The sequence below is a fragment of the Geotrypetes seraphini genome, chromosome 3, assembly GCF_902459505.1.
Source record: "Geotrypetes seraphini chromosome 3, aGeoSer1.1, whole genome shotgun sequence".
NCBI classification, from domain to species: Eukaryota; Metazoa; Chordata; class Amphibia; order Gymnophiona; family Dermophiidae; genus Geotrypetes; species Geotrypetes seraphini.
In genome coordinates, this window is record NC_047086.1 from 222,263,944 (window position 1) to 222,288,242 (window position 24,299).

The 24,299-nt window shown below is 40.0% G+C and overlaps 1 protein-coding gene across 1 annotated transcript in view; it reads right to left on the bottom strand.

Annotated features, from left to right (window-relative positions):
* Positions 1-24,299, bottom strand: part of TMBIM6 (transmembrane BAX inhibitor motif containing 6) — a 38,680-nt gene that overhangs the window by 9,994 nt on the left and 4,387 nt on the right. Inside the window, exons 2-7 of the mRNA XM_033938089.1 lie at positions 17,867-17,968; positions 17,416-17,524; positions 9,238-9,358; positions 8,689-8,737; positions 8,495-8,592; positions 8,232-8,311 (exon numbers count right to left, since the gene is read on the bottom strand). Of these exons, the coding sequence (XP_033793980.1) occupies positions 8,232-8,311; positions 8,495-8,592; positions 8,689-8,737; positions 9,238-9,358; positions 17,416-17,524; positions 17,867-17,922 (513 nt within the window). The 5' untranslated portion in view covers positions 17,923-17,968. The remainder of the gene's footprint in view (positions 1-8,231; positions 8,312-8,494; positions 8,593-8,688; positions 8,738-9,237; positions 9,359-17,415; positions 17,525-17,866; positions 17,969-24,299) is intronic.

Genomic DNA, 24,299 nt, shown 5'->3' on the forward strand with positions numbered 1-24,299 from the left:
TGGCAAATCATTACCGCTTTATACTGAATTCTGAAAACAACTGGCAGCCAATGTAATTGTTGGAGGTAGGGTGAAATATGATCATATTCTGATGTTCCTGTTATCAATTTGACTGCTGCGTTTTGCACCTTGTCTTGGTTATTCCAAGGTACAAGGCACTGCAATAATCAAGCCTTGACAGAACCATCACTTGAACAACAGTACAAAATTCAAAGGGTGACAACATAGGTTTTACTCAATGCAATAAGTGTATTTGTACAAAACATGCCTTAGAAACTTGTAAGTTCATTATAAGACCAGAATCCAGCCTTACACCTAAAAACAGTCATTGATTCACTCACTGGAAGCACAATCACTTTTAGTTTCTTAGACCACTTATGATCAGGTTTCCCTACAAGCATTACCTCTGTCTTGCCCACATTCAGTCTCAGATGCTCTTCCATCCACTCAACAATTTTACTCATATAAATCACTCAGTAACTTTTCCATATCTTTTCCCAAGCCACACACCGGAAAAAAGAAAATAATGTCATCCACATATATTCGACTCCCAAAATTGCTACCTTCCTCCTTGTACCTACATCCCCTTCTCCCACCATGCTCTTATTCTTCTCTAACCATCCTTCTACTTCTTTACACCTTCTTTTCTCCTCCCACCCATGCATTTAAAATCTGTTTTTGACATTGCCTGCTTCCGTCTGTCCAGCCCTGTCCCCTTTCTTTGTGTCCAACAGAGTATTGTGAGGAGAAAGAAAGATTAGGTATTTACGTCGATAATCTTCTCTTGTAGATGTGTCTAGAGGTCCTGAACACAAGGGTTTTGCATCTGAACCAACCACAAGTTGAGTGCAGAATTCTGTCAATCATCTTATGAATTCCAACTCTTCCCAGGGAGCCGATCCTGTTCCCTCAGTTTGAACAAAAGCAATCAAGCAGCACTATAACGACAGACATATCCGGAAGAAGGAAAATGGGGAAAAATTCCCAACACTACAATTCTATTCTGCTCTGTAACCAACATATCGATTAACATTATAACATTCAAGTAATTGATCACAACAAACAAAAACTGTGTGCAATCAGCACTAATCTTATATAGAGCTTGTAGCTACTCGCTTGTCCCGCTATCAAGCAGAGACTTAGAACTAGACTTTACTTTCTTGAGCGTTTTCCTTTGGGTTGTTTTTTTGGGGTTTTTTTTTTAAATGTACAGTGTTCCCCCACAAATTTGCAGTTCGTGAATCACGGACTCAAGTCTTTTGCAATATTTTCTGACCGCCTCTTACTGGTACTAAAGTCAGGCTACACCAATCAGGAGCTGCTTTGACACGCCAGATAACATGTCAAAGCAGCTCCTGATTGGTGTAGCCTGACTAAGCATGATCCTGCATCCGATTTTCAGCACTTGCCACAACTGCCCTCTCCTGCCTTCGATCCGCTACTAAATTTGCGGTATTTTGAAATTCGAAGATGTTGCTGAAACGGAACCCCTGCGAATTTCGGGGGCAGTACTGTATATCCAGTTTATCCAAGAGACAGTCCGACCTTGGAGAATTCTCTGATTTAAGGCAGAAAGCAGGTGAAGCCCATTGATAGGGTAGGGCTTCAATACAAGAAAGAAGATTGAGGCAACAATCTAATCTTTCTTTCTAGTGCAATGTATCTAGTGTTTCTGAATGCTAGGAACGTACCAAGCAGTCCCTGGAGTCTAGGGTGGGCCTGCTGAGCCTGCCTTCAGAACAGAGTACCCAAAAGCGTCATCTTTCCTGGCTGCTATGTTTGCCCTATAGAACCTCGTAAAGGTATAAGGGCCAGACCAAGTAACTGCTCTACAATTTCTTCAGCTGAAACGCCAGAGTCTCTGCCCATGAGTGCGCTTTCAATGTGAATGGCGGATGTTTAATGCAGCCCACATACGTGGAGGAAATGGCAATTTCAATCCATCTGGAAAAAATTGAGGCTTTAGAAGCTGGCCTCCTTTTCTTGGTATAACTGGTCAGAACAAAAAAGTGATCTGATACACAAAACTCACTGGTAACTTTGAGATACTGGAGAAGCACTCGTTTGACATCCATCAGACTTCCTGATTAACAAGGAAGGCCGAGACTACTTTTGGTAAGAAGAACTGTGTGCAAGGAGAATCCTGGTTCCGTAAAACTTAAGAAATGGTTCCCTGCAGGACAGAGCTTGTAACTCAAATTCGTCTCGCCAACATAATCGCCAAACACACCGTCAACTTTAAGATCCAGAAGGGCTCAGAGAGCTCTACTGAGACCTTCTAATATGGTGTTAAGTTCTGAGGAAGGGAAAGGGAGATGCACTGGAGAATGCAATGGGGTGACAGGCCAAAGAATCTCTTTCGCCCTTGAGCTTGGGAACAGGAAAGGCCTGCTATTTGCACTTTCAGCAAGCCAACTGACAGACCTTTCTGAAGTTCCTCTTGCAAAAAGTCCAGGACTACTGAAATCAGAGCTCATAAGGGCTCTATATCATCCACAGTGCTGAAAGGACTTCCAGGCCTTGGCTTAGGCTGCTACTGTCGACAGCTTCTTTGCTCTAAGCACAGTTGAAACAATCATATCCCCAGTAACCCTTGCTTGTCAGGGCTTCTCACTCAAGAGCCATGCGGTAAGCCCAAAGTGTTTCAGATTCTCAATAAGGACTGGTCTCTGAATGAGAAGATCCACTTGGACCGAGTCTGATGCCATCGTCCCTCTGGAGGTGAACTAGGTCTGCGGGGCCAATCAGGCACTACTAGGACTACCAACCCTAGATGACTCACCCTAGCATGAGCCGCAGGGGAAACACGTAAGAGAGCCCTTTCTCTAGCCACATTTGGATTAATGTGTCCAACTCCACGCTTCCAGGCGCATATCTTCAGCTATACAAGAGATACACCTTTGTGTTTACAGCTGAGACCATCAGATACATTCGTGGATACTCCCACTGCTGAAACAATGGGAGGCGAGTGCCTGGTGGAGGCAGAGACCATTCCCTTGGGTTGAGAGTCTGCCAGCTGAGAAAAGTCAGCTTGCACATTTTCCACTCCTGCTATGTATGCAGACGAGAAGGCCTGCAAATAAGCTACTGTCCAGCCAAAGAGGAGTTGAGCTTCTAGATATAATGGGGCACTTCTGGTGCCTCCTTGCCTGTTGACATAAGCCACTGCTGTCTCATTGTCTAAGAAGACTGACTGCTTTGCCTTCAAGAGACTTCTCCAGTGCCTGAAGTGCTAGCTGAATGGTTCTGAATTCAAAAGGGCCTGGGATAGGCATGTGGGATCTCTGAGAGAGAAAGAGATAATGGTTACTGCGGATGGGCAGACTAGATGGACAATTTGGCCTTTATTTGCCATCATGAGTTCAAGTCGATTTATGAACCTCGTTTGCTGAGCCAGTGTCCAACAACCCTGAACTGGGTGTCCATTGGAATTAAACCCCCTCCCCACAACTATAAAGTCTGGAATCGGTCAGAGTCTCTCAGAAAGAAATTCGGAGAGTCATGCCCCTTGCGAGGGAAGCTGGCTGCAGCCACCACCACAGAATGCTCTTTACTTCCGGTAACCAGGGAAGCGGTTGCTGAAGCAAGTCCATCTGGGGAGACCATCAAGCAAGAATAGAATCTTGGAGAGATCTTATTTGCACTCTTGCCCAAGGGATCACATCCATGCCTGCCACCTTCGACCCCAGGACCTGCAGATAAAGCAACACCGTAATAGGTGTTACCAGGGACAGCAGGCAGATATTTTCACATGTGGGTGGCATCATCTTTGAAGGCCCGGTACAGACAACTTTAAAAGTGCATTGCCACTTTAAGAACTTAAGTTTGCAAGCTACCTGCACCGTGCATGCCCGACACCACTTGCGGCTCCCCTAGTTCGATAAGCAAGCTAAGTAGCCAACCAGGCGAGGTGGGTGGGTTGTGAGAATATCTGCCTGCTGTCCCTGGATAACACCTGTTACGGTAAGTAACTATGCTTTATCCCAGGACAAGCAGGCAGCATATTCTCACATGTGAGATTCCCTAGCTTACTATGATGGGATGTAGGAAGTTGGCCATTAGGAAACAAAATTTTGCAATACTGCTTGGCCGAAGTGACCATCCCATCTGTGATGTGAATGTATGAACTGAGGACCAAGTAGCAGCTTTACAGATTTCATCAATAGGAGCCGAGCGAAGGAAAGCAACTGAAGCTCCGACTTTGTGGGCTGTGACATGATTCTCTAGTGGCAGCCCAGCCTGAGCATAACAGAAGGAGATACAAGAGACTAACCATGTGGAAATCGTTCTCTTTGATACTGGACGTCCCAACTTTTCAGGATCAAAGGAGACAAAAAGTTGAGATGTTCTATGCGGTTAAGTTTTCTGCAAATAGTAAGCCAATACTCGTTTGCAATCCAGAGTATGAAGAGCCGTTCCCCAGGTGAGAATGAGGATTAGGAAAGAACAAGTACAACAGACTTTAGAAAAAACTTGGGATGGGTGCGAAGAACCACTTTGTCAAGGAGGAAGACTGTGAAAGGGGGATTTGCCAATAGTGCTTGAAGCTCATTGACTTGTCGAGCTGAAGTGAGAAAAATGAGAAAGGCCACTTTCCAAGTAAGATACTTGAGATGAGCCTTAGACATTGGTTCAAAAGGAGGCTTCATCAAAGCAGGAAGGACCACATTAAGATCCCAAAACACTGGAAGTAGTTTGACATTGAAAAGTCCTTTTATGAATCTGAACATAAGAGAATGAGCAGTTACCATCGACTGGTCTATGCAAAGTATTGATAGCACTAAGATGAGAAAGATGAAGGTCAGCCGAAGTTAGGTTGAGAGGTATCAAGCTGTCGGGCGTAATGCTGAAAGATTGGGATGCAGAAGAGACTCTGCATGATTCTGTGTGAGAAGAGACAGGAAAACTTTAAGAAGTATTGGTTCCTTGATACTGAGTTAAAGTAGAAGGAAAAACCAGGGTTGTCTGGGCCACCAAAGAGCTATAAGAATCATGGTGACCGATTCATGCTTGAGCTTGACAAGCGTCTTGAGGATGAGGGGGATTGGAGGAAAGGCATACAGAAACTTGTGAGTCCAATCCAGCAGAAAAGCATCCGCTTCCAGACAGCGAGGAGAATACTTCCAGGAGCAAAACTAGGGCAGCTTGTGCAGGTGGAACCCTTTCGATAGCATTAAGAAGGGGGGATTCTATCTCCCAAAAAAGGAGAGATGGCTATTGATGATGAAAAGGAGACTCTTGGAGAATGATCTGGAGGAATGTCAATAAAGTGAAGAGAGTATCCCTCTCGAATGACTGTTAGAACACAGAGGTCTGTGGTTAATACAGTTGAGGATAATACAGTTGAAGCCATCCTCCGATGGGTTGAGGAAGAGGCTGGGATAGAGGAACAGCAACTATGCTCTCGAGAAGTATGTCAAAAAGACTGAGCAGGCTTTATCGAATGCTCCGTTGCCCTGTCATCCTCCACCCATGTCCGATTGGTTCTGGCGACTGGTTGGAACCGTCCAATGCCACCAGGGCGCTCAATGCTGTGTGCTAAATTTGATTATATTCCACTTATGTCTAAATTAACGGCACTGCTTGGTAAGGAGCTGGTAGCATACTATAAAGTGTGAGACCCATACAATGACTGGATAGCTAATCTATGACAGAGATCCATGCAGAGAGAATCCTTGTATTATTCCATTATGCTTGTTTTTTCTTTTTGTACAGACTGTATACCTAGCAGGTAGAAGGAGATGGGGAGGGAGGGAAATTGGGGGTGGAAGGGGTGGGTAGGGATTGGATGAGGGGTTTTTGTAATTGTGTTTAGTTGTTCTTTGGTTGTGACTGTAATTGCAAGTATTATTGGTTTTTTCTGCTGTGAGAATTTATTTGTATCTCTATTGCAAAATTTCAATAAATAGGATTTAAAAAAAAGAAAAAAAAAAAAAAAAAAAAGACAGAGCAGGCTTTTGGGGAGATGCTGTCTGAGTTTTTTTGAGGTGCTGTTGCTTCTGTTTCTAGGGGGAGAAGCAGGTTTGGAAGAAAAACATCTCCGATAGGAAAACAAGGCTTGGAAGTTGAAGGCTTAGGCTTGGATTTGACTAAAGCATCCCAATGTTTTTCATGGTCAGTGAGCTTTTGGGTAGCATTTTCAATAGAGTCATCAAATAGCTCATCACCCAAGCACGGAATGTTAGCCAATGCTGAAGGTTGACATCCATATCGGAGACTCTGAGCCATGCCAGACGTCTCATTGCCACCATCATAGTTGAGGCTTAGAAGATAATTCAAAGGCATCATAAGCCGGTCTCACCATATACCTTCTAGCCAGGGCAAGGGTGCGAGAGATATGATGAAAATCCTGTAATTGCTGGGAAGGAATGTATCTATCAAAAGAAGACAATTTCTTAACCCGAGTCTTGACATAGCAGGAAATATAGAAATTGTAGTTTAGGACTATATTTGACCAACATGGAATTTTGGTACAGGTGAAGGCCAAATTTGTCCATAGTGCATCCTTCATGTTCTGGTGGCATTGATGAACAGACTCTGCATGGAGTATATTTTTTCAAAGTTGACTCTACCACCAGGGACTGATCCTGAAGTTGCGGTTTGTCAAAACCAGGAGAAAAAATTATTTTGTACAAAGAGTCCAATTTTCTGGGGGCCACAGTATTAGTAAGGGGGGGGGGGTTCCCAGTTCTTATGAAGCGTTTCCTTGAGAATACCATGTGATGGTAATTGAAGAAGTTCTTTAGGAGGCTCATCATAGTCCAAAATCTCCAAATATTCAGCACTGTAGGTAGAATCAGTTTCTAATTTGACTGGGATCTCTTTACCTAATTGCCGAATAAATATTGTGAAGAAAAGTCTTTCAGTAGGAGATTAAGCTCTTTGTGGAAACTTTTTTTTTTTTAAAGAGACTTTTCAGAAGGGGTCTCATAAGCCTCTGTAGTGGACTCAGGGACATCATCCACAGAGTCAGACTGCACGTCCGAATCATAAAAGTCTTTTTGTGAAAGGGTGCATCAAGCCTGGTGCCGATCCATGTGAGCGGTGCTTGTGCATGGAAGATCGACGCTGTACTGGATATCCAGTATCGGTACCGCAGGACCTGGTGTTCAGGCTGGGTCGATACCGATGGGAGTCAGTGTCTGAGTAAGGAGTTTGAACATGTCACTGACTTGGAACAGCGCTTCCAGCTTTTCCTGGTACGAAAGCGCCGGTACCATGTCTGGCCTCGGAAAGGGTAACCTTGAAGAGGATGCACACCTCGATGGAGGAGAGCCCAGACATAAGAGCGGTCATCGCTTGGTCGGCATCAAGGGACTCGATGCAATGTTGACCTGCGAGATCTGTTCGGAAGTAGGCAGCTTTTTAGCTGGCTTACCTAATGGAGCGATGTCTCCCGACGCCAACATCGAAGTTGATGCTTTTGATGTAGAAGGCTGTGATGTCTTCTCAGTGTCCATACCGGTGCCGAACAACTTCTCTTGTTGGAGTTTACGACTCTTAATAGCAGAGTAGAATACCACGCGCAGGACTCATAGGCTATAATATAGGCACTATGCCATGTGCCTGCCTGCTTAAGCTCAGGGATGCTGCTGGAATGGAGAAAAACTCTACCTCACAGGTTCGTCAAATGAACTTGGTATTCAGTCTGCCAATCGGACTGAGCCTCAACCCAGGGAAAACCTTGCACCACGAAGGGGGAAAGGACCACAGAGTTGGCCTACTATTAATCCCGACCAAGCCGGGAAGGAGCCAAACAGCCTGCGTTCAAGCTCCTGCTAAATCAGGGATGCGAGCAGCTATGGAGGGGATGGCTCCCGAGCTCAAAAACTACAAAAGCAGGCTAGCTAACTAGGTGTCTGAGGGCTGATCCTGCTAGCAGCAGACTTCTGCAGCACAAGTCTGTCTGCTCTCAGGCAGAGGTCCCAACAAATGGGAACCTCTGGGATCAGAGCCTCCGACCAAACATTTAGAAAAAATGCCTGAAAAAAATAAAAACCTCAAAGCAGAGCAGAAACACTTCTGAGCAACTTGTTTGAAGAAAAAAACAACAACTGAAGGGGCAGGAGCAGCTCCCTGAGAAAGAGGTAGAGTTCAGAAAGATGATTTGTCAAGTATTCTGCAAGTAACTTGTGGGTTCAGATGCAAAACCCTAGCGTTCAGGACCACTAAATATTGAGCTAGAATTAGCTTTTCTTTTTCTAAACACACCTCTCCCAAAACCAACCTACCTTGGAAAACCAAATGGATCCAACGAAAATATTCACCAGTGACATGACAAGGAGCAGCGACATACCTGACAGCAGGATGCCTGCAGATGAGAGAACACAACCAGTTATAAACTAGACAGGATGAAACAAAAAGGCAAAGGAGACAAAGGTGCAGACACATGAGTCATAGCCAGAGCACATACAAGACTCAAACGAAAATCAGTAGGTATACTTTTCACTGATACTCTACTTCTCCCCCATATTCCTCACAAAAATGTTCTTACCGCCAAGAAAAAGGAAACTACGGCGCTGAGCATAGAGAGCGCTGAGTGAGAAACAGGTGAAGATCACAGCTGTACCCAGGAAAGCAGTTGGGATAATACTGTAAAAAAGGAACCACAGCATGAGGGGGATATCAGAGGCTGAACACCTCACCACAAGTGGGTTCAGCGTACATTATACCACAAAACATACACACCTGGGATTGATGGAAATGCACAAATTCAAAGCAGGACCCAAACCAACACCTAGAAAAATAAAGTGGACATCAATATACAGGCATGCGTCCCAGCATTAGGCATCCAAACAATTATACAGAAAAGCAGGCGATTGCCACTTTCTCTGACCCCCTCCCCCCAAACACCAAATCACAAGACAGGAAAGAGCTAGAGCTTCTGTCTTTTAGTCTTTCAGGAGTTGCTACATTCTTTATCTAGACATCTCTGTTACTAAAGAGTTTCAGATAGCAGGGAAGAAGCATATGCTCACATATTTGTTCATTTTTCTTTTTATAATAGTCTAATACAGGGACTGAGAGAATTCAATGAAGGATCTAACAAACTATAAAGACTACAAGACTATAAGAACTACAAGAACAAAAGGACATCCAGTTATAACCACTCAAATGATACTCAATCACACAACCAAATTTGGAATTAGGAAATCAGACAGAACAGACATCACCAGAAACTACTTCTTTTTCTATTCAATCAATGATTTAATTCATACACAAGTAGATGCAATATACCTGTGAAAAATGCAAAGCCAGCCAAAATAGAAAGTCTCTTTTTCTCTGTCTCCTGACTATGGGGAGTGAAGAGCAGCCAGAACATCATTCCTATTGAGCCCACAAAAGACAGAAAGCCAGCCTGAGAGGGAACAAAATGAAGAGGTTACAAATTAGAGGTGTGTATGGGGACATAATCTGGTTCCCCATCCCATTTCCTCCATTCCCCATCATATTACTACTGTCCCACCATCCCTACGGTTTTCTTTCCCATCCCTGTATCCAATCCGCATTTGAACAATTTTCTAAATTCAAGCAAAAATCCAAAGATAAAAACAACAACAGTCCTGAAAGATGATTTTTATTCACTCTTCACCAAAAAAAATGCAAATAAAAGTCTGAATTAGTATGATTGTCCTGACGGACCCTACATGGGCCATGTTTCAGAGAGACTGCCTTCCTCAGGGGTCCGGATGATGTAGGGTACAAAGATAAAAATATGAACAAAACAATGTACGTGTCTTTGAGCATAAAACCCTACATCATCCGGACCCCTGAGGAAGGCGGTCTCGCCGAAACACGGACCGTGTAGGGTCCAACAGGACAATTATACGTGTATTACTAATTCAGACTTATTTGTATTTTTATGTGAAGAGTGAATAAAAATCATCTTTCAGGACATCCACAGTCTGTTGTTTTTACTGTGGATCATTGGGTCCCCCCCCCCCTTTTTATTTTTTTGTGTTGCACTAAATTCAAGAAAAACATCTTATTCTTAACACTTTTGCTAAGTAAACAAAAATTTTTAATTTTTAATTTTTAATTTTTTATTTTTAAAAACCCTCTTAAAGGGGCGTGGCTTAACGCGAGCACGGATGGAGGTGTGATCGTGAAGCTCCTCAACACCCAGGCAACGAAATATAAAAAAAAAAATTTTTTCCTTCTGAATAACTATATAAAAAATATATATAAAAGAAGCTGAACAAATGATACAAAATAAAATCCTAATTTGCTGTAGTTGAAGTGAGGTATGTGCTGACAGGAATCGGAAAGGCAGAGAGCCGTTTATATTTTCGGCGGTTACATGAAACTTACAGCGCTGAGACCGCGAGGTGTGTGTGAGTGAATAACGAGGTTGGTGGGGAAATTTTGAAGGAATTTTGTGTTCCGATCAGATACAAAAGATCCCATAAGAAAAAAAAAGAGATTACCCTTCGACGACGACGCTGAAAAGGGGGATTGATTAAAGAAAACTGAGAGAAAGGAATACCGGCATTTTCTCTCAGTAATTAAACACCGAGGCGCTGAAGACAAAAAAAATATCAACTTACTAAATAAACAAAATACTGAATTGAATATTACTTTTCTCTGACAAAGCTGCGATTGGGCTTGTGAGAGAGGAGACAGAGGAAAGGGTTAACGGAACTTTTAAAAAAAAACTGAAGCAGCAAGACATCGAGGCAGTTGAGAGACGCTGTGAATAAACAGAGAACAGTTGCTTCAAGTTTGTCAAAATAAGGGAAAAGAATTAGATGAAGTGTTGCTCTCCTCGGTCAGGGCTGCGATTGGGCTTGTGAGAGGAGAGTTAAAAGAAAGGACTACCAAACAATTTTTTTTTTTTTATTCAGCGCTGAAGCGGGGTGTCATTAAAAAAGAGTGACTGCCAGAGGTAATGAATTAAATCTGTGGAAGAACCCGACAAGTCTGAGAAAAATCTAAAGGAAGGAAATGCTGTTGGATTGAATATCCCCCTCTTTCATTGAAACACTGAAGGGGCTTAAGAGAAAAGAACCATAAAAAAGGATTACTGGTTCTTTTTTTTTTCACATCAATAGAACTGGAAACAAATAACTGACAGTTACTTCAAAGAACCTTTTTGCCAATATTAAAGTGATAAAGACACTAAAAAAGGAGTATTTAAGATTGAGACAGATAACTGAGAAAGAGAAAAGGAAAAGGAAAAAAGGAAAAAAAGGAAAAAAAAAATTTCTACTTTAAAAGATAGAACCAAATTTTGGAAGAAAAGGGATTAAAAACATAAGAATACCAAACCTAAAACTAAGAGACTAAATTTAAGAAATAAGAATAACCAAGAAAAAGAAAACAACAATATGGCAAGCACCAGACAAAATAAAAACGAGGCTGGTACATCTGCAAAAAGACAGAAACAAGATCAAATAACACCAAGCAAGATACCACTTCCTATTGAAGAACCAGACATATTAAGCAAAGCAGAAGTCATGGAAGAACTAAAACAAATTAAACAAATGCTTAAGCAAACTATAACTAATATGTCTGAAATGAAAGAAGAAATTTTAAATATTCATAGACAAATGGAAGTTAATAACAAAAGAACAACTGAATTAGAATCAAAAATGGAAGTTATAGAATGTGAATCAAAAAGATGTAAAAACGACAGCCTGGAATTAAATAAATTAAAAGATCGACTGGAAGATTATGAGAATAGAGGAAGAAGGAAGAACATTAAACTATTTGGAATACAAGAAAATTTAGAGGGAAAAAATACTATCCTTTTCCTTGAAAATTTAATTCCAAAAATACTACAATTAGACTTGAAACAACCAATTGAAATAGAAAGGGCGCATAGAATCCCAATTAAAAATTTAGAAAACAAAGACAGACCAAGACCAATAATTTTCAAAATGCTGAGATACCAACAAGCATTAGAAATACTAAATGCTGCAAAAAAAGATAAAAATTTAAATTATAAAGGATCAAGAATATGGTTTTTACCAGACTTTGCCAAAAACACAGCAAATAAAAGAAAGAGACTATTAGACATGAGACCTTTACTAAAAGAAAAAGGATTTAAATATGGTCTATATTATCCGGCGAAAATGAGAGTATCATCAGGAGACAAATCCTTATATTTTGAGGATCCCGAAAAACTAAAAGATTTTCTTTCTAAACCAGAACCTATGATATTTTAACATAAAACATTAAGATGGTTTTGATGTCTCTATGAAGAAATATAAAAATATGAAATATTGAAATATATGAAGAAAAGAAGGAAAATGATATAAAGAAAAGACAATAAAAATTATAAGAAAGAAAGAACAAGATATAGGAAAATTATTAAACAACACACTACATATATGTTTAAAATAAATTATATGTTAAAATCATAATACTAAGGAAATATAAATTAAAAATTGTTTAATGGATAATGATACATTAATGAAATGTTATGGAAAAATGATTAAAGATATAAAGGATTGATATAGATAGATAGAAGGGAAATTTATTTGAATATTGATTGCCTGGGGAGAGGAGAATATTCGGGTTACAGTTCCAATGTGTATCCTTAAGCAGCCAATGTATTGGGTGGGAAAGGGAGGGAAAAGGAGAATATTTACTAGAATGATTAAGGGAAAAATAAATAAGGGATTAGATACATTAGGGGTAAATATGTGTGTCGTGAAAAAAATTTTTAGAATTTTAAATATAAAAGAAGAGGGGAAGAAAAATATAATGAAAAGTATTAAAATGTATAATGTCTTTTAAAATATATTCAATTAATGTCAATGGCCTGAATCATGTAATTAAAAAGAAAAAAGTATTAACATTTTTAAAAAAGCAAAATGCGGATATTTACTGTCTGCAAGAGACCCATCTTAATATGAAAGAATCACAGAAATTATCAGGTGGATGGATAAAGGAATGTTATTTTGCTCCAGCAGTGGGTAAAAAAGCAGGGGTTGCAATTCTTATAAATAAAAAATGTAAGGCCAAGATTAAAGTAAAAAGTTCAGATCCACATGGAAGATGGATACATATTGATATAAGTATGGGAAATGATACCCTGACGTTGTTCAATATATATGCCCCTAATTCGAATCAATCAGAATTTTTCAAAAAGCTACAGAATATGTTATTACCACTGGCTGCTTCTAATTTAGTGGTGGCTGGAGATTTTAATGCTGTAATGGATCCATTATTGGATAAAAAACCAGGTAAAAATATTAAATCTTTAGGTCTAGATAATTTGGTTCAATCATGTGATTTGAAAGATATATGGCGTATTCTTCATTTTAATGATCAGGAATATTCATTTTGTTCACAGGTTCATAAATCATTTTCAAGAATTGATTATATTTTTGTCTCGACAAATAAAGTGCAACAGGTGATTAAAGCCTACATTGATCCTATTATTATTTCAGATCATGCGGGAGTATGGATAGAATTACAATTAGATCAATTAGAAAATGATAGACCTCTTTGGAGATTTGATAATGCATTGCTTGTGGACGACAAATTCTTGGAAAATTTTAAAACACAAATTAACGAATTCTTTCAAATAAACTTAGTGGAAGATACATCTATAGAGAATGTATGGGATGCATTTAAAGCAACTATGAGGGGTAATATTATATCATATTCAGCTTTTATTAGGAAACAGATTAAAAAACAATATATAGAATTAGAAAAAGAAATAAAAATATTAGAAGCTAAATTGATAAGTAAATGGGAATATGAAGTTTTACAAGCTCTTTTGAAAACAAAAGGTAAATATAATGAATTAACTTCAAAAATGATAAGAAAAGATTTGTTTTCCAAGCAAACAATGTATTATGGAAATTCTAATAAGGCAGGGAAATTATTGGCAAATTATCTTAAGGTAAAAAAAAGGAGAACTAATATTAATGGAATAAAAGATGATAATGGTATAATAACAAATCAAACAAATATAATATTAAAACAATTTTTAAAATTTTATAAGGACCTATATTCTTCTGAACCTTATTTGGAGAGACAAAAAGACGGAAAAAATTTTTTAGATTTAATTAATGGACCTAAGGTTCCTGATCATATAAAACGGAGTTTAGATGAACCTATATCATTAAAAGAATTAGAAACAGCATTGAGATCTCTTAGAGTTGGATCCGCTCCAGGTGGTGATGGTTATACAGTAGAATTTTATAAAACATTTCAAAATATACTTTCCCCACATTTATTAAATTTATATCAGACACAACTTATAAAAGGTAATATTAAAGGTACTATGGCTGAATCAATAATAATTGTTTTGCCTAAGCCAAATAAAGATCCTACTTTGGTTTCAAATTACAGGCCTATATCTTTGATAAATGTTGATAATAAACTTTTGGCGAAAATTTTGGCTTTGAGATTAGCCAAAGCTCTCCCACATATTATAGATATGCATCAAACGGGTTTCGTTGCTAAAAGACACTCCTCCAATAACTCTAGATTATTATTTCACATGCTAAACTTATCAAAAAAAATGGAAGAACCGGCTTTTACAGTTTCATTAGATGCTGAAAAGGCATTTGATAGGGTAGAATGGAATTTTATGTATCAGGCTTTAGAATGGTTTGGTATAGGTTCTGGATTTATACAAATGGTAAAAACTTTGTATAGCTTCCCAATTGCAAGACTAAATATTAATAATAAAATATCTGATGGTTTTCAATTGCAGAGGGGAGTTAGACAAGGCTGTCCTTTATCTCCTTTGTTATTTGATGTTATATTAGAACCCTTATTGTTAGCAATGCAGCAAACGAAGGAGATACAAGGTATCCCATATTCAGATATGGAATATAAAATTTCGGCTTATGCTGATGATATTTTGCTTTATTTGAGAAATCCAGAGTCTACCTTATCTTCTTTATTAGAATTAATTGATAAGTTTGGCAAATTTTCAGGTTATAAAATTAATTGGAATAAAACTGAAATTATACCCTTGAATGTTCATTGTGTAAAAGGATTATTTGATACTTTTCCATTCATATGGAAAGAAGAAGGATTTAAATATCTTGGCATTCAAGTTAAAAATACAATTGAAGATACTGTAAAAGAAAATGAAAAATATATATTAAAAAAAGTTACGGAGTTGTGTGAACAATGGAACCCATTACATATCTCTTGGTGGGGAAGAATTCAAACTATTAAAATGATGATATTACCTGTAGTTTGCTACCAAATGAGTATGATACCTATTTATTTTCAGGGGTCCTTTTATAAAAAGCTTAATAGAATTTTAACAAAATTTCTTTGGCTTGGTAAAACACCTAGAATAGCTTTAGTAACTTTGCAAAAATCAATTAAGGAGGGTGGGGTAAATTTTCCAAATTTCTATAGGTACCATCAAGCCTATATTCTACGTCAGGGTATGTATTGGATCCTCCCAGAACTTATAGATAATGCACCAGATTGGTTATATTTGGAATGGCGCCTTATGTTTCCCCTAAATTTAGTTCATTTACCAAGTATTAATATACCTAAAAGATACAGAGAAAATAAAATAATAATGGATACTTGGAAAACATTGAGATTTATTGATAAATTAACACCCATCCCAATATACAAATCAACTAATCAATCCATATGGATAAACTCCAAGATCAAAATTGGCGGAGCTCAAATCCTTTGGAAGAACTGGATTATTGCAGGCATTAGATCCCTAGATGATATTATTTCAGAAGGTAAACTGCTGGATTTTTCACAATTGCAACATAGATTTGGTCTTAATAAAACACAAAGTTTTAAATGGTTGCAATTGAAGCAGGCCATTCAGGTTGGGTTCCCTGAATGGAAATCATTAAACAATCAATATAGTTTAAAGTTCTTATGCTTTAAAGCAGACTTCCTAGGACATCAAGCCGCATTGTGGTATAAATTAATATCTGGATATTTGAATAAAAAACCAAAAAATGGTCTAAGAGACATTTGGAGCATTGAGATTGGACATCAAATTAATGCATCTCAATGGCCACTAATTTGGTCTTGGAGAATGAGATGTACAGTGTCAGCATCTATGAGACAAACATGGTTCTTTTTATTACATAGAGCTTTTTGGACCCCTACTCGATTGCAAAAACTAGACAGTTCTAAGTCTAATAAATGCTGGCACTGTAATCTAGAACCAGGGACATTAGATCATTTATTATATCATTGTCCTTATATTAAAATTTTTTGGAATTCAATTTGGCCACAAATTAATAAATTAATGGAAAATCATATTGCAATATCATATGATACAATTTTATTTGGAACAATGATGAGAAAAAAAAGTCAAATTTCACCAGAAAATAATAAGCTTTTATTAATTATGACAGGGGTTGCCATTCAACATATAACTAACAATTGGAAAAATTACAACAACCTAAATTACACATTTTGGTGGAATACAATATGTCATATTTTTAAAATGGAAAGAACAATAGCAATACAAAGGGGGACATATATTAAATTTATAAAAATATGGGGGCCATTGACAAAATACTGTAATGAATAAATAATATGATGTTTCTTCTTCTTTTCTTCTTTTAGGGATCTTTTTTATGACACATATAGAGGGGGGGTAAGAAAAATCAATGTATATATAGTATGTTATAATATATTATACAAAATGTAACGTATGAATAAATGGTAATAAAAGGGTGGGGGGAGGGAAATGGGACAAAATTTGTTTAGATTATATTGTATTAGATATAAAAAAGTTATTGAATATTTATCAATTGTATTCTAATATGTTGTATACTTTTTATAAAAATTTGAAAATTAAAATATTATATTAAAGTAATGAAAGGGAGGGGGGAGGGTGAGGGGGAAAATCAAATTTAGATATATAATGTATTAGATATAAAAGTGATAATATGCATTTATCAATTGTATTTTATTATTATGTACACTTTATGTAAAATTAGAAAATAAAAAATAATGGGAAAAAAAAATAAATAAAATAAAAACCCTCTTAAACATAGCAAGTACCATAGCCAGTACCAGTAAGCAAGTTATTTTCATAAATATCAAAGCCCATAATGTTCTCACTGTTCCACTGAGTTAACGCTAAAGGTGTGCATGGGGACATAATCTGGTTTCCCATCCCCATTCCATCTCTGGTATAAATGGATCTTTTTTCAATACCACAAGTTCCCATGGATTTCCCTTTTCCTGTGCACACCTCTATTATGATAGTGCAGCAGCTGTACTATTTCACTGTTTAAAGCCCTTACTGGTGCACCCTCCAAAAAAGTCACGTTATAAGACTCAGGACTAGTATATTAAACAGTACATAGTTAAAACAGATAGAGGTCAAGGATAGGAGGACTAAACCGTAGATCTAGGAAAGAGGACAATCTGAAAACTGTTTTCAGTTTCTTTTACCCCTGATGGAGAGTTGTTGGAAATGAGGCCAGAGCTATTTAGCATGCTTACCTGGAAAAGATGGAGAACGACATTCACATAAGCACCAGCAGTGGCCACAAACATACAGAGTGCAAAACTGGCATAGACCTTTTTCAGGTGTTGCTGGGTGGAAGCAGAACTATGGCAATGAAAAAGAAGGGAAAAAATTAGGTTCATCATTGAATAAAGACAGTTCAGAATAGATACTATTACAAAACTTCAAGTGATCATGAAGTGGGGTTGGGAAGATATAATATGTTAAGACTGTAAACCTCATGGAACAAATGCAATCTCGGTGTGGATGGTATACAGATTTATGCATTTAAAGAAGAGGGTGTGCAATGCCCAAGTATAGGCACGGTATTAAAGAATGAGCCATTAAGACATCACTTCTCTGCCCTCCCACAACACTGAGCACACAGCAGCTAAAACAGACAGGGGGAATAAAACTCTAGATCTGAAACAAAACACAAGAACTCACATTTGAGAGAATTTGAACAGGCCATCAAAATTCATGTTCCGATCAAAGACGTTCATGTTGAAGGAATCGGAGATTGCACAGCACAATGTGACAATTTATAAGCTGGCAAGAAAAAAAAAAGGGGTGAAGGAAAAAAAAAAAATCTTAGAAACCACCTTAAGATAATAAAACAGACATACCACCTCCTGCCCATCCCTTCCCTCCCCCAAATACTGGGCATGAAGAGAGTGCATGAAACAGATATTTTCCTAAGTACATTATTTTACCTGTTTGCTCAGTAATGGACTCTGAGATGCGTAAATCCCACCAGCCTAACACTCACAGGATTTCCCAGGACTGACCAGCCAGGAAAGAACAGAGGTAGCCAGGTCACAATTTCAAAAAACTAAGAATTACTATCCATGTCCATAGTCAGCAGAGCCACTCCTGCAAATTTAACCTTGTAGAACTTAAGTTCACTTTCACAAGTCACATGAAGCATCAAAAGACCGACATCTGGAACCCCTTAAAAGAGGGTCTTAAAGGGGGGAAAACAGCGCAGGAAAAAAGGATCCTCTCAAATTCTGGCTTTGCCAATACCGACACTTGTTTCTTCACAGTCTTAAGTTCTCCTTCGCTTACTAGAACTATTGATGTGTGCGACACTGCTCAGTCTTCAGAAATTTGTCCCCAGTGCTCTAGGAATGCCGCTCTGGGCCCTCTTGATCTAGATGGTGCAATTATTGCAGGCTCTTACGAGGAGAAGCAACCGTCTCTCATATGTGCTGAGAACTGAGCAGAAACTCCCTCTGGGCACAGAGCAGCCTGCATTCTAAAAGTGACACACTTTTAAGCTTTCATTATTTTCTGTAATGACATCCCCAAACAGGACTTGGGAAAAGGGATGGTATTTGATTTGATTTACTGCCTTTCTGTGGTTACATTCAAAGTGGTTAACATACTATATACAGGCACTTATTTTGTACCTGGGGCAATGGAGAATTAAATGACTTGCCCCAAGTCTGAAGGAGCAGCAGTAGGAATCAAATCCAGTTCCCCAATTCTCAAGCCACTTTTCTAACCATTACTACTCTATAACTCTAAAGAATTGTTAGTTCTAGGCAGAATCATTAAAAAGTAAAAAGCATACTTGAAGTCAAACAGGTAGTCAGGCCTCCTTTTATATACAGAAGAATCCCAATTATCTGGTACGCAAGCAACTGGCACTCACCAAACTGGCAAAAAAGAAAAAAGAAAAAAAAAGTGTCCTCCTTTCAGCCCCCGAAGCAGTGGCAGCAGTATTGATCAGACAACCCCCCCTCCCTCCCTTACCCGAAGTAGTAGTGTAGATCCTGACCTGCCAACCCCCCTTCCTCCCTCCAGCCCCCAAGCAGCAGCGGTCCTGATCCACCAACCTCCCTCTCTCCCCTACCCAAAGCAGAAGCAGCCCTGACCCTCTAACACCCCCTCCCCTCCCTGAAGCAGCAGCAGTCCTCCTGACCTGCCAACCCCCACCCCCCTCAACTACCTGAAGCAGCAGCAGCAGCTGGTTAGAAGAGGGAGCACTGTAAACAGGCTGCTCATGGCCAGGCCCTGCAGGGGCTTTCCTCTGCTGTGCCAAACCGCGAAAAACATGGTGGGAGACCTGGCCTGTTCCTGAAGGAAAGGCAAAACACGGTGAAGGAAGTGCTGGAATCAGTAATTTTCTCTGTAAATGCTTGGAATCAGCGATTTCTCTATGCAAGCTGACGTAATTTGGGGGGAGGAGCCAGCAAGCTAAAAACCGTGAATAATCGAAACCACAATTGCTGAAACCACAAATACGGAGAAGTGTATCATGAGGCAGAATGGAAATGCCAGGGTTAGAACTAGAGAATAACACGGTGATCGTTTTCCGTGGCTAGCTGCAGGTAATCTGCCAAAACAAGGAAGAGAAAAAAAATGGTTGTCATTGGTATGGGGACAAAGCCATTCACCGCGGCCTTGTCCCCACAATTAAGTATTTTGTGTGCGTTGCCTCACATCACCACTCCCAACCGCGTGGTCCAGCAGCCCCCTCCCGATCGCCGCAGTTCGGGCATCAACCTCCCTCCCTTCCCCTCACCTTCACTGGCGATTTTCATTGTTGTATCTCTGAGCAGCACGAGCATTTTCACAAGTCGCGCGCGGCTGCTTGAAACTTCTCCTTTTGATGCAACTGGAAACAGGAAGTTGCGTCAGAAGAGAAGTTTCAGAACAGCTGCACGCGACTTGAGAAAGGCTCGGACCGCTCGGAGAAAGAACAATGAAAATTGCCAGCGAAGGTAAGGGGAAGGGAGGGAGGGGGCTACTAGACCACACGAAGGGCACCGAAGGAAAGTGGAGAGAGAGGGGGAGGGGAGAGAGGGGAACAGACGCTGAACGAAAGTGGGGAGGGGAGGGAGGGGAACAGACGCTGAAGGGGGCTTTTAAGGAAACTGATGGATGTTTACCACATCCTATGCAAGCTGAGGAAACAGCCACTCATATTCATCTGGAAATTGAGACCTTTGAGGCCGGCCTCCGTCTGCATCCAGAGCCAGAATGACGAGAGATGGATCTGACAACTGAAAATCATTAGTCACCTCCAAGTAACTAATAACCCTTCAGACATCTAGCTGTGCTAGTATTTTGTCCTGCTTCATTAAGCCTGTGGCCTGGAATGCCAGCAGTCAGACTTCTTGGTTCACATGGAATGCCGACACCACCTTTAGCAGAAAAAAGGAAACTGTACACAGACATATTCTCGCATCCGTATTCCTGCACGACAGGGCCTGAATCTCAGAAACTCTTTCAGCTGATATGATGGCTACCAGGAATACTATCTTTACCGTGATGTCTGAGTGGCCTCCTGCAAGTGCTTGTATGGGTCCTTACTTAGGGCTCTCAACACGAGGCTAAAGGACAAGTTTGATGTACAGACAAGATGCAACTGCACTGTTCCTTTCAAGAACCTGGAAATGTCAGGGTAAGAGGCCAGTGAACAAATGAGCTCAAAAACAGGAAAGAGTGGCCACGTGAACCTTTAAGGAACTGACCGCTAAGCCCTTTTCTAGCCCTTCTTCAAGGAGAGAAAGGATTGTGGCTATCAGAGCCTTAACCTGCTCTATTTGTTGCTCCAAACACCAGTGTTTAAATGTATTCAAGGCTTTCGTATAAGCCACTACTGTTGCTGGTTTCTTGAAGCGATGAAGTGTAACTATGAACACCTCCAAGTATCCTTTCTGTACTAGGTCCACACAATCAAGAGCCATGCTGTAAGCTCAAAGCATTCCGGATTCTCTAAGGCAATTAGGCCTTGTGAGAGCAGCGTTGGATGGAGAGGAAGTGTCAGACGCTGGTCTCTTTGCACTTAGACTAGATCCATGTATCATGGGCAATATAGCCAATCTGAAGCTACGAGGATCACTAGCCCTTGATACGGCATGGTTCTTTGACGCAGCCTATCATTGTCCAAGGTTTGAACACATACAATAGATCCCTGGTAGGCCAAGGTTATACTATAGCACCCACACCGGCGCTTCCCCGCTTACATATTCGACTGAAGTATAACGCAATCTTGTGATTGTGGGCCAACACAACAGGTCGAATATCAGATGCCCCCAGCGCTGAACAATCTTGTCAAACACTATTTGGGACATGGACCAGTTCCCCGGGTCCAGCATCTGTCGACTGAGAAAGTAAACCTGAACATTGTTCACTCCTACTACATTGCGCTGCCGAGATGGCTAGCAAATGGTTCTCTGAAACATAGAAACATGATGGCAGATAAAAAGCCAAATGGCCTATCCAGTCTGCCCATCCATTGCATCCCCTCTCTCCTACTCTCCCCAAGAGATCCCATATGTCTATCCCACGCTTTTTAGAATTCAGACACAGTCTGTCTCCACCATCTCTACTGGGAGACTATTCCATGCATCTCCATCCTTTCTCTAAAAAAATTATTTCATACATTACTCCTGAGCCTATCACCTCTTAACTTCATCCTATGCCCTCTTATTCCGGAGCTTCCTTTTAAATGAAAGACTTGCCTCATGCGCATTTATGCCACATAAGTATTTAAATATTTCTATCATATCTCCCCTCTCCTGCTTTTCCTCCAAGGTATATATATTGAGATCTTTAAATCTGTCCCCATACATCTTATGATGAAGACCACCAACCATTTTAGTAGGCTTCCTCTTAATAAATTCTATTCTTCAACCTTCGCTAGGTCCTTCCTCATATTAGTCACACCATCAGGGGTGTCTACTCTATTGGTATCATCCACAAAAAGGCAAAACCTACCTTACAGCCCTTCAGCAATATTGCTTACAAAAATGTAAAAAGAAAGAACAGGCCCAAGAACTGAACCTTGAGGAACACCATTAGTAACATCCCTTTCCCCAGAACAATCTCCACTGACCACTACCCTCTGTTGCCTTTCACTCAGCCAGTTCCTGACCCAGTCCGTCATTTGGGGGCCCATACTCAACTTACCTTGTTTCCCTGAAAATAAGACACTGTCTTATATTAATTTTGAGCCCAAAAAAACACACTAGGGCTTATTTTCGGGAAAACAAGGTAACACAAATGCCTAGAGTGAATACAGTGGCACAAATGTAATATAATATAATCGTTTATAAAGAAAAAATTACAGAAGGAACAGCAAATGGTGATTTAGAATTAAGGAAAAACTAACATTGGGCATTACAATATAGTAAATCTCCTCAGCACCTTACACTGACAGGCAGGACTGTGCTAGGCATACAGTTAGGTGATTCTTGAGCTCTCCCACCCATCCCCCCAGCTGACCCTTCCATCTCTCCCTCCCATCCGAACCCCCGACCATGAGATTGAAATAACCCGTTTCAAATGGCAGCAATCTAGACAGGCTGCTCTGTGGCCATCTCCCGCCGGGGCATTCTGTGTGCCGCGTTGCTGATGACATCATCAGTGATGTGGCACACAGTCTAGATTGCTGCCGACGCTGCCGTTTGGAACAAGGTATTTAAGCCTCGCGGTCGGCAGGGTTTGGAGTGGAGGGAGAGATGGAAGGTCAACGGGGTTGAAGCACTGCTACTGACTAGGGATTATTTTTGGGGTAGGGCTTATATTAAGACCTACCCCGAAAATGTGGATCCCTACTTCTTCCTTACTTCCACTTTTGTGAAGAGGGACTACATCTGCCTTTCTCCAGTCCTCCTGTTGGCAGAGGAACATAATCCACTTTTCTGGACTGGTCCAATATGGACAATAAATTATGATTCCATTAGATTTAAATATCTAGACAAGAGTAACTAAATTTTTTCCTTAATTTCAGTACCAGCTAGTGAGAAGAGGATGTTTTCTGTAAATATCCTGCTTGTTTAATTGGGACCATGGAGGATACTTGTTAGTGGACACTTCTAATCCATACAAACAACTTTAATTGTGGTTGATAGCAGCTTCTCCTAGAAGTTCTGTTTCAAGTACACTCTGGGTATATTTTGGTTGTTACTTTGACTTGCAGTTGGTGCTCAAACCAGGGCAGATTTGATTTAAATCATATTTCTTCCTAATCATTTTCTTTCCTTTAGTGCCAACAGATCAATCTAGAAACTTTCAGGTTATGTCCATCTATATCATCTGCTGGTGATGGATTTAACCTGGTTTGATCTGGGGGGGGGGGGGGGAGAGTCTTCTCCTGAGACAGAAAGTTCAGGGCCTTTCAGTTCATCTGTTTTGAAACAGTTCTTCGCCTCTTCCAACATGCCACACATTAACAAATCTACACAGGGCAAATTCCATGCACAACTCCCACATATTGCCAAGACTACAGAGAAAAGAAGAGCAATAGTAGTCTGACCAGCCATAGTGCTGGGACTCTCCATGGGGTACTTTAGAAGGGGGTCTGTGGGGTGTTCCTTCAGAAGAAGAGACAGAGACCCTCTGTGAAAACACTATAGCAGGATAGCCACTAAATAGAAGATGCAACCATGAGGCAATGCAAAGAAGATTGCAGAAGCTGAATGTATTTTAAAAACCTCATTTCAAAAGAAAAAGAGAACGCAAGTTTAATTTAATGATTACTCAGATATGCAATTATTGTGCACACAGATTCAGGCTTAGCTACACAAAGCAAATATTAAACCAAATCAGCCAGGAAGTATGTGAAATCTTATGCTGATCAGGTGAAATGACAAGGCAATTTCACTAACTGCACTCCCTGTCCCCATTGCACACTGCAGTAGTCACTAAGAGTCCATGGACAATGAATAATAAAACCAAGATGTTATTGTAAAATCAAGTTACACGTTAAAGGCTTCAAAATGGTGAAGTCTCTATAGAAGGGTAAATCATATGCAATACTTGAAAGGGTTGTTGTGGTTCAAACCTCCCTTCAACACCTCCTATTCCAATGTGGTCTTATCAAAAAGTTACCCAGGCCCTCAGCGGTGCCACCAAAGGTACAATA